Raw genomic sequence first — 12,898 nt, 5'->3', positions numbered from 1 at the left:
TTAAGATTTTATTTATTTGAGAGAGAGAGAATGAGAGAGAGCGAGCACATGAGAGGGGAGAGGGTCAGAGGGAGAAGCAGGCTCCCTGCCGAGCTGGGAGCCCGATGCGGGACTCGATCCAGGGACTCCAGGATCATGACCTGAGCCGAAGGCAGTTGCTTAACCAACTGAGCCACCCAGGTGCCCTAAGTGTACATATCTTGAAAGTCATGGAATATATAAATTTCTTCCTGGAGATGTTACTACTCTCTAGAATAAATGCAAATAAAAACTCCCAGGTCATATTTTGCAATTAAGCCAGCAGCTATGTGTTTTCACGACACAATGTGGACTTGGCTGTGTCCGCTTGGATGCCAAGTAGCTCAGTTAATTATATTGCAATATAATTGCCCAAAGGGTCTGAGCTTGTAGTTCTACCAGGCAGGCTTTGATTATCCATGCTAGCCATGGACAGAAGGAGAGAGGAAGTGTGCTCTGTCTTGCCATTCCTTCTCCAAGTTTAGGCCCTTGGCTATGATCTCAATGGTGTATAGAAAGACAGTAGGACCAGCAATACAAATCAGTTTTGCTGGAGGTCCTGACCGAATGCTCTTACTTTTTTTATGCTGGAAACATGTGCTCTGAACATAATGTTCCTTATTTATTTGGTGAACTATTTTGGAGGAGCTGAGACGAGGGTCTGTCTCCAAGCGTGTGCTCTCAACATTTTTACCTTGCTTTCTGTAAGCATATGGTAAATATTGTGGTAGGTATTCCTGTTGGGTCTTCTTCTCCCTGGACTCACCCCTGGCCCCACAACTAACTAGCATGTGTCTTGAGGTCAGCCAATTACCCTGTCTCCTCAGGTGCAAAATGAAGAAATAGAAAACACACATTCTTGTGTTCTACTGATGATTAAATGAGAACATTGTGATAACATTTATTGAATGTGTATGCTATGCCCTTGTCTGAGTATTTGTCTAAGTAGTTCATGTGTTCTAAATATGAATATGTATTAACTTACAATCACCTGTAAAGTAGATCTCTTAATTCCCTGTTGACAGATGAGGATGCTGAGACATGTAGAATGGTTAAAGTAATTCTTCCAAAGTCAAGTTTGGCTTCATGCCTGTGCTCAAAACACTACGTGTCAGGCCTTTTTGTTGAATGCATGTGGTAAATAATAGTGTTTGCTCCTCTTCCAAGCTTCCTCTTTCAATTTCTAATCTGAACTAGGTATGCCATGGCAACAGCACCATGGGGTTCATCGATAGATATTTATTAAATACTCACTGTTAGATTAATTGATCAAACGGAGTGCTAAGAGTCTGTACAGTTCTGTGTAGTCATGGATGCATATCATATTGTGTCTATTGACACTTCACCTGCAGAAAACCCTTAGTGACTCTACCTGGCCCCCTTAGCATTCAAGGCTCTACAGTGATCTAGCGCCGGATGCCCTTTTCCAACCTCATTGTATACCTCTGCTGTTTACACAAACCTTGCTAGTGTTTAAGCTCAGTTAAGGATGGGACTTATTTTATCATCTTTTTCTTTGTATGTCTACTACTTAGTGGGAATCTGAATAATATCAGTTGAATGGGCAAATGAATGTCGCTCAGCCATCATGAGCTGCCATGTTGTTCATATTGTTCATATATACGCCACCTGAAAGCAGGCACTAACACTCCGTGGCTCTGATGGTTTCCTTTATTGACAGCCCCAACCCCCATGGTCCCATGTCCTAGTCCTGACACCAATTAGCCTCTACTAGGTATGTTAAACTTCACAAACAACTTCAGCAGCATCATCTTATCTTTTATTAAAATGATCCTGCTAGGCTGCCATGAATTGGGCTTCGGTTTTTGTTGTCTTTCTTATAATGCTGATGAATATTCATAGATTTGTCCACACTCGCATTTCACTCACCTCATTAGATTTTGCTACTTTGCACATTAAGGAAAGAAAACCCGGGGCGCCTGGGTGGCTCAGTTGGTTGAGCGACTGCCTTCGGCTCAGGTCGTGATCCTAGAGTCCCGGGATCGAGTCCCACATCGGGATCCCTGCTCGGTGGGGGGTCTGCTTCTCCCTCTGACCCTCTTCCCTCTCGTGCTCTCTGTCTCTCATCCTCTCTCTCTCAAATAAATAAATAAAATCTTTAAAAAAACAAAAAAAAAGGAAAGAAAACCCTACTTAAATGTCATGTTAATATAGGAGTGGAGGTTTAAAGAATACTACTGACTAGTTTAACTTAACATTGTATGTGAAGGGGGCCCATTTTAATGCTTAAAAAATGTTTTTCCTACCATATACACATGTTTTTCTTCCAATGTATGAAAGAGAAAGGAACTAAGATTTATTTAGCACCTACTGGTCCTAGCACTGTGGTAATAACTTTTATTTGTTATTGCACTTGATCTTCCAAACAATCTTGGAAAGGAATATAGCATGGTAAGAGCCATGCTTTGATGTTAGAAAGATGTAGGTGTGAGTCTGGCCCCAACCCACCCACTGCGTGATCTTGGGGAAGTTCCTTAATGATGCTGGCAGGCCAGGTCCAGGGACCCAGAGAGGGTCCTTCAGGACCAGCCCAGAGGGTCTTTGGCTGTAGGATGGAAATCAAATGTGAGCCAGCAGGAGGTGAGAGCAGTGTTTATTGAAGATATAGAGTGAACAGATATAGATGGAGTGTCCAGGAGACTTGGAAAGAAAAGGAACATGAGTTTTGTCTTTGTTCAGGGTCTGGGGGTTTTTATTGAGGTCAGTGGTCTGGTGTACGTGCCCTCAGGCATCCAGGAACTGGTTAAAACAAAAATGAGAGCCCAGGTGTCATTCCTTGAAGCCAGGGGTCCTTGGTGTCAAGATGTCTGCAATACGCATGTGATAGCTTCGACTGGTCATCCTCACCTTAGGTGTGATCTATTCTAGAGAAATCATTAACTCCTGGTCCCTTACAAGGAGGACATACCCTGTATGCATCCTGAGGCATGTGTAAAGTGGGGTGGGGTGCAGGTCTTATCAAGAATAGAAGCAGGAAAAGGAGCACAAAGCAGATTTCTATGGAGTCCTTTAGTTTCCCTATCTCATTCATCTACCTAAATTTAAGTTTTCTTATCTGTAAACAGATATAATGACATCCTATGTTTGGTATTTGAGGTAAGATTTTGTTGTCTTCTTCCCTATACACAAGCAGTAGCCAAATGGGAACCCAAGTGTTGGTTTATTAATGGCTGGGCAAGCACTTCAAAACCACTCAAATGTAGGACTTCTTCAGTGAAATGTGTTGGCCCATGAGGCCAAGGCCTGGAAGGCTGAGTGAGGCTACCCATTCGCACTTTCCTAAAATTGGAGACAGTAGAGGACCTGGACCAGGCTTCTCATTGGTCACATAAACAAGTGACTGGGCTCAAGAGCAGACGTTGAGCTGCGTCTCTCCCAAAAGCCAGGCCCCGTCTAGGTCAGATTACTGCCTGAGAGCAGATGGTTCAAGTGTGACCCCTGGGCATGATACCAGGCAGAGGAAGAGTGGCAGAAGGCATGCCAAGCATGGGCAATGACTTGAAGGCACAGTAACCCACCCAGTAGGAAACAGGGCAGAAGGAAGCTGATCTCTGTGGACTGGTTTCCATGGAATGAGGCACATACTTGAGCTAAAGGTAGCAAGGCCATCCCTAGGCCCAGCCTAACAATAACAATAAGATCAGTAAGAAAAAACAGACTCTTACCTTATAGGGCTTTAAATGGGATTAAGTAAGATTATGTGTATAAAGTACCCAGCATGTACACATTGTGCAAGCACCAATGACCACTATCCCCTGTAAGGAGAAGCAATTTTTTATTAAGTAAGTATTGTCATCAAAACCATTGCATAGATGAGGAATGGAAGGCTCAGAGACATGAATTCTGGTCTGGTATAAAAACCACCACCACCAAGAACATGACAAACAACTAGAATTTTACCTTGTTTTAGATTTAGAAAAAGCATTTTCTCTAAAGCTCTGTAAATGAGAGAAAATAATCAGTCTATTTCCTGGAAGTCCAAAAATTACCTTAAGCTTTTGTAGCAGGTGAACTCAGGACTGGACTTGAAGGATGAGGAACATGCTAATGAATATTTACATCTAATGCCATTAGCCATAGATACCATTTGGAGACCATCACTACCTCTTACATTTCCCGTGTAGTATGACTTCAAGCGGTGACCTCAAAATAGATCAACAACTCTGACATACATACAAAATTCAGAGATAGGTAGTTATACTTCAGACTGGACAAGGTCTTGTAGAAAAACAATTTGATAAAGTCCTTATCTCTTTATATTGACTATGAGGAAACAGAGAGGTTCTACAAATTTGACTTTACTGGAGATTGAGGTTTTTTTGTTTAGTATGCCAGTAGTAAATATTCTGTATTTCTCAGTTTTCTGATGAGCAGAGGGATAAAAAAAGCAATTTAATCTAGGGCAACTGAGTAAACAATGTATTTTATTTTATTTTTTAAAAGATTATTTATTTATTTATTTATGTGTGTATGTGAGAGAGAGAGAGAGCACAAGCAGGAGGGGCGGAGGGAGAGAGAATCTCAAGCAGACTCCGTGCTGAGCACAGAGCCTGACGTGGGGCTTGATCTCACCATCCTGAGATCATGACCTGAGCCGAAACCAAGAGTTGGATGCTTAACTGACTATGCCATCCAGGTGCCTCAATAAACAATGTATTTTAGATTTAAATGTTTGCTCCATGTTTTCCCCAAATTGAAGCTTATTTTATTCTTGAAAACATATTCAAATTTCTGATTTCATGTTTTCCTTTGAAGAGTTATATCCATCTGGATTGTCTAGGGAATATCACAGTGATGATCCTAAATCTCAGTGGCTTGAAACAACAAGGTCATAATTTTCACTCAGCTACATACACCATCATGGGATACTTGGCTCCTCTTGATCCTCATTCATAGACCCAGGCCAAGAGAATTTCCATCTCTGTACTTCTATGATTACAGAAGTAGGGAGAAAAGAATTGCCTTTTATTACTTCTATAGGAAAGTGAGACATGTCATTTTCCCTCACATTTCATTGTCCAATGAAAGTCACATGTCCATGACTGACTCCAAAGAGCTCAGAGCAGTGCGCTCCTACCATTTGATCAAAAGGCAGCCAGCCAGAAAATACTTGTGAAATCACTGCTGACCACTAGAAGAGGTGTCTTATTATTCCTATTTCCTATCAAGGTCACAAAAGTAGTATGTGGCAGAGGGCAATTATGAACCTAAGTTAACCCCTAAGACTTATGTGTCTTACATAATATTATGCTATAGTGTAAGAGTATGTAAAAATAAGAAAATTGCCCTCTAACTTAAATTCAGCCTACTAAAAGTAAGTGAGCCCACCAAACACTGTTTCTCCTAAGGGACAAAACAAGTATGTTTGCTTTTGTGAAGGACTAAAAAGTAAGGTCTTGGAAGGAATGAGAGTGAGGGGGATAGAAAGAGGATAAATGGGTAAGGTATAGAAGAGGTATTTAAATGAATTGCCAAAAAATATTGCCCTTTGTCACATATAGGTCCCTGCTCCAGCATTATTTTAGAATATTGATAAGAAAGGCTGTTTGTTTTTTTCCCCTCTGTAGGAGAATATCAACATTGATGAAGCCTCTAGATGCCTGGTGAAACATATACTTGCAAACGAGTGTGACCTAATGGAGTCCATTGAGCCGGACATCGTGAAGCCCCATCTCACGTCGCCCAAGATTGTCAGCTGCTCCAGCTGTGCCAAATCCTAGTAGGCTTCTTTGCTGGCATCTGACAGAAATAATCCCATTATCTCATGTCTCAATTCTTACCAATTTGAGTAAATGTCAGGATAGGGATATACGTGTGGCAAGCCAAAGATCTATGCTGGTACCTTTCCTTTAAGAAAGAAAAATAGCAAATGTTCTTTGTTATGTTTTTCCCAGCATCAGCACAGTGTTTACAGGCTTGTTAAATATTTAGTCTGTTAAAAAATTCTGTCTTGTAGCCAACCACAGTTCTGCAGGGCCAGCATTGGCCCTGTTACTTGCTTCTTGAAATCAGCCAAGGCCTCAGGTCTTAAAGAGAAAGGGGAGAGGAGCAGACTAGCTGTCAAGTTAAGCCCTGGCTTTCACTTTGCTCCCTGGTGCCTTTGTCCAGATTTCAATACATTCTTTGCTGGGCTGACAGGCCTATTAAGTAGAAACAGTTTTTTCTCCAGAGATGACGTCCATTTTCAACAGACCGAAGAGTCATCTCCTGATTTAGCCCTTCAGAGTCATGTACACAGGTTTCCTGTGTTTTTGTGGCTTTTGTTGTCACTCCCCATGCCCTAAATGTTGGCTTAACTGAAATCTGTATGAAAAGACCTGCCTCCCTATGTGCCTTTCTATTAGCTTTCTCTGACTCAAGCTGTGGGACTCTTCTGTTCATGTAATATATATTATATATATTTCCACAAGTGGAAAATAAAACATTAAAAGATGTTGTTTCCCTATTTCTGAAAAGGCTGTGTCTTAGTATTATGATTTTTTTCTTTGACTGTGTATCCATGGTTCTCAAGACCCATTTCTAAAATTTTGTTTCAGAAAGGGGATGAGAAACATACACTTAAAGGAACTTCTGGGCACTATTATACTGAGATGAGTCTGTCTATTGTTCATATCAGCATTTAGGCCAAGCAGTGTATCTATATTTTCTTGGTTAAACAGAAGGATATATTATCATATCTTCTGGTCAAGAAAGTACCACACCCATTGACATGCAAAGAAATGACTAAAATATGCATGGTAATATTTTGGTTTACACAATGGTTATGGTGCTGAGATGCTGTGGGTAGCTACTACTTTTTAATGGCATTGAATGGCAGCACTGAGGGGCGCCTGGGTGGCTCATTCGTTCAGTGCCTGTCTTTGGCTCAGGTCGTGATCCCAGGGTCCTGTGATAAGCCCCACATCGGGCTCCCTGCTCCGTGGGAAGCCTGCTTCTCCCTCTCCTTCTGTTGCTCCCCCTGCTTGTGTTCCCTCTCTTGCTGTCTCTCTCACTGTCAAATAAATAAAAAAATAAAAAATCTTTAAACAGAAAAAGAAAGTCCCCAGTGGGAATAAGCCCCTGGTTCTCACAGGGGAAACCTTCCATCTGACTCATCCTGTACAGGCTTCCTTTTCTTTTTTCCTCACTTCCTCTACTGGTCCTTCCTGGGTTCACATCCCAAATAAACTACTTTCACTCAAATCCTTGTTTCAGGGTCTTATGGGGGAGCCCAAACCCAGCCTAATTTAGCTGGGACAAAGATGGCCTAAGAAGCAGATTCTCAACACCAGCATCTTGAACTGAATCATTCAGTGCCCAAGTGGTAGCAAGGACCCCTTTGCTGGTAAACAATGAGGTGGAACTAATCCCTAGCAAGATGTAGCACCATAATTACTAAGACTGTCATCAGGTGGATTGGGATAGACTATAGATGGAAAGAAAGTCTATTGCTCTTGTGTTCAAAAGACATGAGATTGTAGAGTCAGTTAACTTCCAGAAACTCTGCAGGAGGAAACCTTATAGGCTTGAGTCAGCTAACACTCATCTCAGGATGAGTGTTGTGTAAAAGCTTGAAGACCTCCAAACAACAATCAAAATGTCTTCCTTTCCTTCAGCTACAGGATAGAGAGGATGGCTGCTGAAAATCAGGCCTAAGATTTGATTTTAGGAGAAACAGACTTTTAAAGGAGACTGACTTCACAGAGCTAGCAAGTCTCCTCCACTAAAATCAGAATTCTTGCAGGAAAGGAGTCAGACACTGCAATATAGAAGGAGATATTTGGATAGATGCTCTTAGGAGTCTTGACCCCAAAGATTCTTCTGAAACTGTGGTCCAGAAAAATAGGCCCTTACCCTTTCCTAGGGGAGAACAGCTACTTGCCACATCAATGCTCCACCTGAGTAGGATGTTTTATAAGGTGATGCTTTTCATTCTCAAGTTCTGCCCTCATTGCTTTTAGACAAATAACTAAGATCAAGTCTCAGTATGAACTGAGTAGAAAAGTATCAAAGTTGTGTACTGCAGGATGAAATGGATTATTAATCAAATGAACTACAGAGCCTGGCTAATAAGTACTGGTAGGAATCTGGAGAATGTTCCTGATTTGGTCTTGAGATGCAATCAGGGAGGACAGAATGTAGCACCAGATGATAGATAATCTATTTCTATGAGAGCACTCTTTAATGAGTTAATTTTTAACATTCTGGCAAGTGAACTTGGAGATGATCCGAGTGTGCTACTAGAATAGCTCTTTGAAGCTTGGAAACAATGTTGGCCTAGAATAAATGATGTGGAGATGCCAGAACTACCTTGGCAAAGTATTAAAGGAGAGTTCCAAGGTCTCAGAGAGGTGGGCATATTATAATGTATTTATTTTGTGATGTCAGAGAAACTACCAGCTGATTATGTTCCTCAGGAAAGCCCAAAGACACTCCCTTCATGAATACAATAAGAAGTGTCCCCACAAAGGGATACCAGCATCAATGAGAAGCTCCGTGGTGGCTCTTCTCTGTACCAGATTTGAGATTGTAAGTATGCTGTGTTTCACTGAGAATGACACCAACATGGTTAAGATTCACTGTGTGGTACTCCTTTGACATGAAGTTAGTAGATTTAGTGCTGGGTCCTGGAGAGCTACCATCAAAGCTGTGAGTGGGAGTGAAGCCTCCTACTCTCACCTTAAATAACCAACGTAAGAAAGCGAGCTTTCCCTCATTACAACTCCAGGTTCTGCTGTGTCAGAGGTCTTGATAATTCTACCAGGAGACACTGTAAAGATTGGGCTAAATCTATAGCTTCAGCTGCTGCCTGATTATTTTTGCCTCCTCGTGCCTACAGGCCTGTTGTTGGAGAAGGTGTTACAACACAGGCAGGGCTAATTCATCCTGATTACCAAGAGGATAGGGTTGCTGCTAAATAATGAATGGGGAGGGATGAGCCTGGAAATCATGGGACTCATTGGGGTGCTTCTTGATGCTTCCATGCCTAGTGAGAACTGACAGTAATTGCGCTGATAACATCTTGATGAGGACATATAACCAGGGACTCCTACTTTCAGGAATAAAACTGAGTTATTGCCCCACACAGGACCCTAGCCTAGGAGTGGGTTGGTCAGGGGAATGGAAGTGGTAAAGGAGGGAAATGCTGAGTATCAATTATCATCTCAGGAATCCTAACTACAACAGTGGAGATTGTAGCTTGTCCTACCAAGCCTTTGTTATAAGTTCTCTATTTCTCTCTCGTGCGCAGAATTATGACCAAACTTCCCTAAAAAATCAGTGAAAGGACAGACTGAACTTAACATGCGGCATAAGTGAATCTGAGATGCAAGGCATGGACTTGGTAGACAATAGAGAGGAAATGCCCATGTCCCCTCAGCACGTGGCTTCCAATTGTAATCCCGTGCAACTCTACCAGAGAGCATTCTCCTGATGCATGGGGTGTATTTGTCTTGCATGCTGGACAGACCAGAGTGCCACAGAGTTAGCACCTCCAGGAGCAGTCTCATCTGAGGCTGACAAACAGAGAGGTAAGGCCTTAAGAGTCCTCCCCTCCTCAGGTGAGATAAATCTGAGGTTTACTCTATGAGCTCTCAGAGGTCCCCACTGGAATTGAGGCAAAGTTTCACACAGTGGTGACTTGCTCATTATCACAACATTTTTGTTTTCCTTTCCTGTCTTGCTTCTCTACTCCTCTGCCAGTGGTTCCAAGGATCATCTCCCAATTAAGAGATTCTCATTTTTAAAAACATTTTATTTATTTATTTATTTGAGAGAGAGAGAGTGCAAGCAGAGGGAGGGAGAGGGACAAGCAGACTCCACACTGACCACAGAGCCCAACGCGGGGCTGGATCACCCCCCTGAGATCATGACCTGAGCCGAAATCAAGAGTCGGTCGCTTAACTGACTGAGCCACCCAGGTGCCCCAACGGTTTTTCTTTTTTTTTTTTTTTTAAGATTTTATTTATTTGCGAGAGAGAGAATGAGAGACAGAGCATGAGAGGGAGGAGGGTCAGAGGGAGAAGCAGACTCCCTGCTGAGCAGGGAGCCCGATGTGGGACTCGATCCCGGGACTCCAGGATCATGACCTGAGTCGAAGGCAGTCGCTTAACCAACTGAGCCACCCAGGCGCCCCAAGGGTTTTTCATTTTTGATTGAGTTTCAACTGCTAATAGTTCCTAAAACATCAGATCATCCAGGCAGAAATTTTCATTACCATGGAATCTCTCACTGTTTTTCTTTCTAAACATCCACTGAAATGTGGTGTCTAGAATATGCATGGTAAGATTAGAACTGCCTTCTAACCCTAATCCACCACAGAATATTGTTATTTACAGTCTTCAAAATGAGAATACGTTGATTTGATTCCCTTACTCCCTCAACAAATATTTATTGAACAATGACTATATTCCCAGCACTCGGTTAGGCACTTCTCTGGAGATATAAACGACTAAGTCGTGGTCTCAGATCTTTTATTTTTATTTTTATTTTTTTCTGCAAGAGGATCCTATAATATTTAAAATATCTAATGCTTCACAATTTTGCATGTCATTCCCGCACAGACACTGTGCTAATCTTCTCTGTATCGTTCCAATTTTAGTATATGGGCTGCTGAGGTGAGCACCGTGTTCTCAGATCTTAAGGTAGGAACTCAAATATGTAAACAATTTACCAGGTATCAAGAGAGAAGTCAAATATCCAAACCCAGATATCTCTTCTAAAAACATAAGTTGTTTTTAAATGCAGGGACTGCAGCTCCAATTATGTTTAAGGAAATAGAATATATGTGTCTACCATTCTCTTCCTAAAACACCAGATCTAGCCATACTAGACTATTTTGTTCAGCTAGCATTTCCTGCTGTTTACAATATTCTTTGCCCTTTTTTGGCCTGGAAATCCTACCCATTCTTCAAGGATTGGCATAATGGCACAGCCTTGTAGCCTTGTAGGTCTCTATAAGTAATTCAAATCTCTTTCCACACTTGCTTAGCTCTTGACTATCATCACTCACATGCTACATTATAGTGATATATATACTGTTATTTATAGAATACATACTATGGGACAGTCACTGATACGTGAGCTTTCCTTTATTATGTCATTTAATCCCCACGACATGGAATTACTCATCTAATCATTTTATATATGTAGAAATTGAAGGACAGAGATACTGAGCCACTTGCCAAAACTCACACAGCTACAGACTGAAAAGGCAAGGATTCCAACCCCGGGAGCATAATCACAATGTCCCTCCCTGCTCTTAACTGTGACGCTAAACTGTCTCCTCTTAGATTTCTGGTGGGGGCAATGTTCTGAATACTGAGCACAATAGTCAGCCCAGGAAATGCCAATAGAGCTTACCATATGCCAGACACTACTAAGCACCTCTCTTACGTATTGGGAGAGGTGATGTCCTCTTGTGATAATACATGAAAAACACTTAGCATAGCGCCTAAACCATATCACATAATTGATACATGTGGTTATTATGATACAATTCTGTCTGCTTAGTTATTTATTAAATCCAAGTAGTGGGAATAAAGCTGTCATATAAAAATGGCAGATATTTTTGGAAGTATCAAAATTAGGACAATAACAAATCTATAGAGATAGAAAGGAGATTTGTGGTTGCCCAAGCTTAAGGGGATTAGGTGTGACTGCTAAAGGGTATAGGTTTTCTCTTATGGGTGGTGGTAATGATCTAAAATTGATTGTGGTGGGGTGCCTGGGTGGCTCAGTCGTTAAGTGTCTGCCTTCGGCTCAGGTCATGGTCCCAGAGTCCTGGTATCGAGCCCCACATCGGGCTCCCTGCTCGGCAGGAAGCCTGCTTCTCCCTCTCCCACTCCTCCCATTGTGTTGCCTCTCTCACTGTGTCTCTCTCTGTCAAATAAATAAAATCTTTAAAAAATAAAATTGGTTGTGGTGATCCTCGCACAACATTATGAATTTATGAAAATCCATTGAATGGTATACTTTAAATGGGTGAAATGTATGATATGCAAATAAATAATAAAGTCGCTGTAAGAAAAAACTAGGGCTGTAGGAAAAAGCGGTGTGGGTTATCGTTTCCCCCAGTGCATTATCTTGACCCTCCATGGAGAACTGTCTTGCTGTTAGTCCCTGGGGAAGGAATCTCATGAGGTGGCCTTTACCACTGCTGTCATCTGCCAGGGTAGTCTTCATTTCTGAATTCATGACTTGCTCTCTGATGCTGGAACTAGGGTTATACCTGGATTTGGATTCAGCTGCATCTGAGCTGTTTGGGTATGAAAATATCCTTTGTTTTCTGGGCTCCCCAGGCACAGAATATTCCCCAATATTAGAAAGGAGTGTAAGAAATCCCAGCAAAAAAGTCAGAGGGGCTGATGGACTAAGCTTAGGTAACTCTCAAAGATGAGGACAAAATATGTCTGGGAAGTATATACACACCATCTCACTTGATCGGTCTGAAAATTTCTATTTCAACAAACCAACTTATTTTATTCAATTGTATTGATTTTTGGAATATCAATCCCCAGGCCCAGGCCTTAGTATATTCCTAAATGCAATGTACTCCTTGAAACTGTAATTAATGATAGACATAAGACTCTGGAATTCAAATTTCCAACTGGCCCAGATTATGCTTTCTATTAGAACAAAATGTTCTTATAAAAGGGCTTAAAGAAAGCTTATGAAAGTGTTTTTTTTCTAAATGTGAAATATCAAAGCATTCTATTACTTCTAATACAATACACTGTTTTCCGTTTTTTTCTTGGACTGCACTTTTAAAAAGTTACTTTACACCAGATGTATAACATCAGTCAATTTGTATTCCCTGAACTGAATCAAACAGCTATCAAGTGACTGCTCTGAACAAGTTGCTGCAATTGGTGTGTTTAAG

At 41.5% G+C, this 12,898-nt stretch overlaps 1 protein-coding gene and 1 non-coding gene across 3 annotated transcripts in view; one reads left to right on the top strand and one right to left on the bottom strand.

The window, feature by feature from the left end:
- The window catches only part of RAB38 (RAB38, member RAS oncogene family), a 150,994-nt gene that overhangs the window by 68,167 nt on the left and 69,929 nt on the right, over positions 1-12,898 (top strand). Inside the window, exon 3 of one of the 2 annotated variants that reach the window (XM_064577118.1) lies at positions 5,607-6,494. The exons of the other annotated variant lie outside the window; for it this stretch is intronic. Within the exon in view, the coding sequence (XP_064433188.1) occupies positions 5,607-5,759 (153 nt within the window). The 3' untranslated portion in view covers positions 5,760-6,494. Of the gene's footprint in view, positions 1-5,606; positions 6,495-12,898 lie in introns of those variants that run through there. 2 annotated transcript variants of the gene reach the window in all.
- On the bottom strand, positions 10,536-10,642 carry LOC123858072 (U6 spliceosomal RNA). Its single transcript, XR_006794035.1, has one exon. It is a non-coding gene; the product is annotated as a U6 spliceosomal RNA (small nuclear RNA).

The sequence above is a fragment of the Mirounga angustirostris genome, unplaced genomic scaffold (assembly GCF_029215605.1).
Source record: "Mirounga angustirostris isolate CCGP_5_RB_7025 unplaced genomic scaffold, mMirAng1.0.hap1 SCAF_13, whole genome shotgun sequence".
Taxonomy (NCBI): Eukaryota; Metazoa; Chordata; class Mammalia; order Carnivora; family Phocidae; genus Mirounga; species Mirounga angustirostris.
Note: the sequence above shows the minus strand (reverse complement) of the source record. Positions and strands in the feature narration are given on the sequence as shown.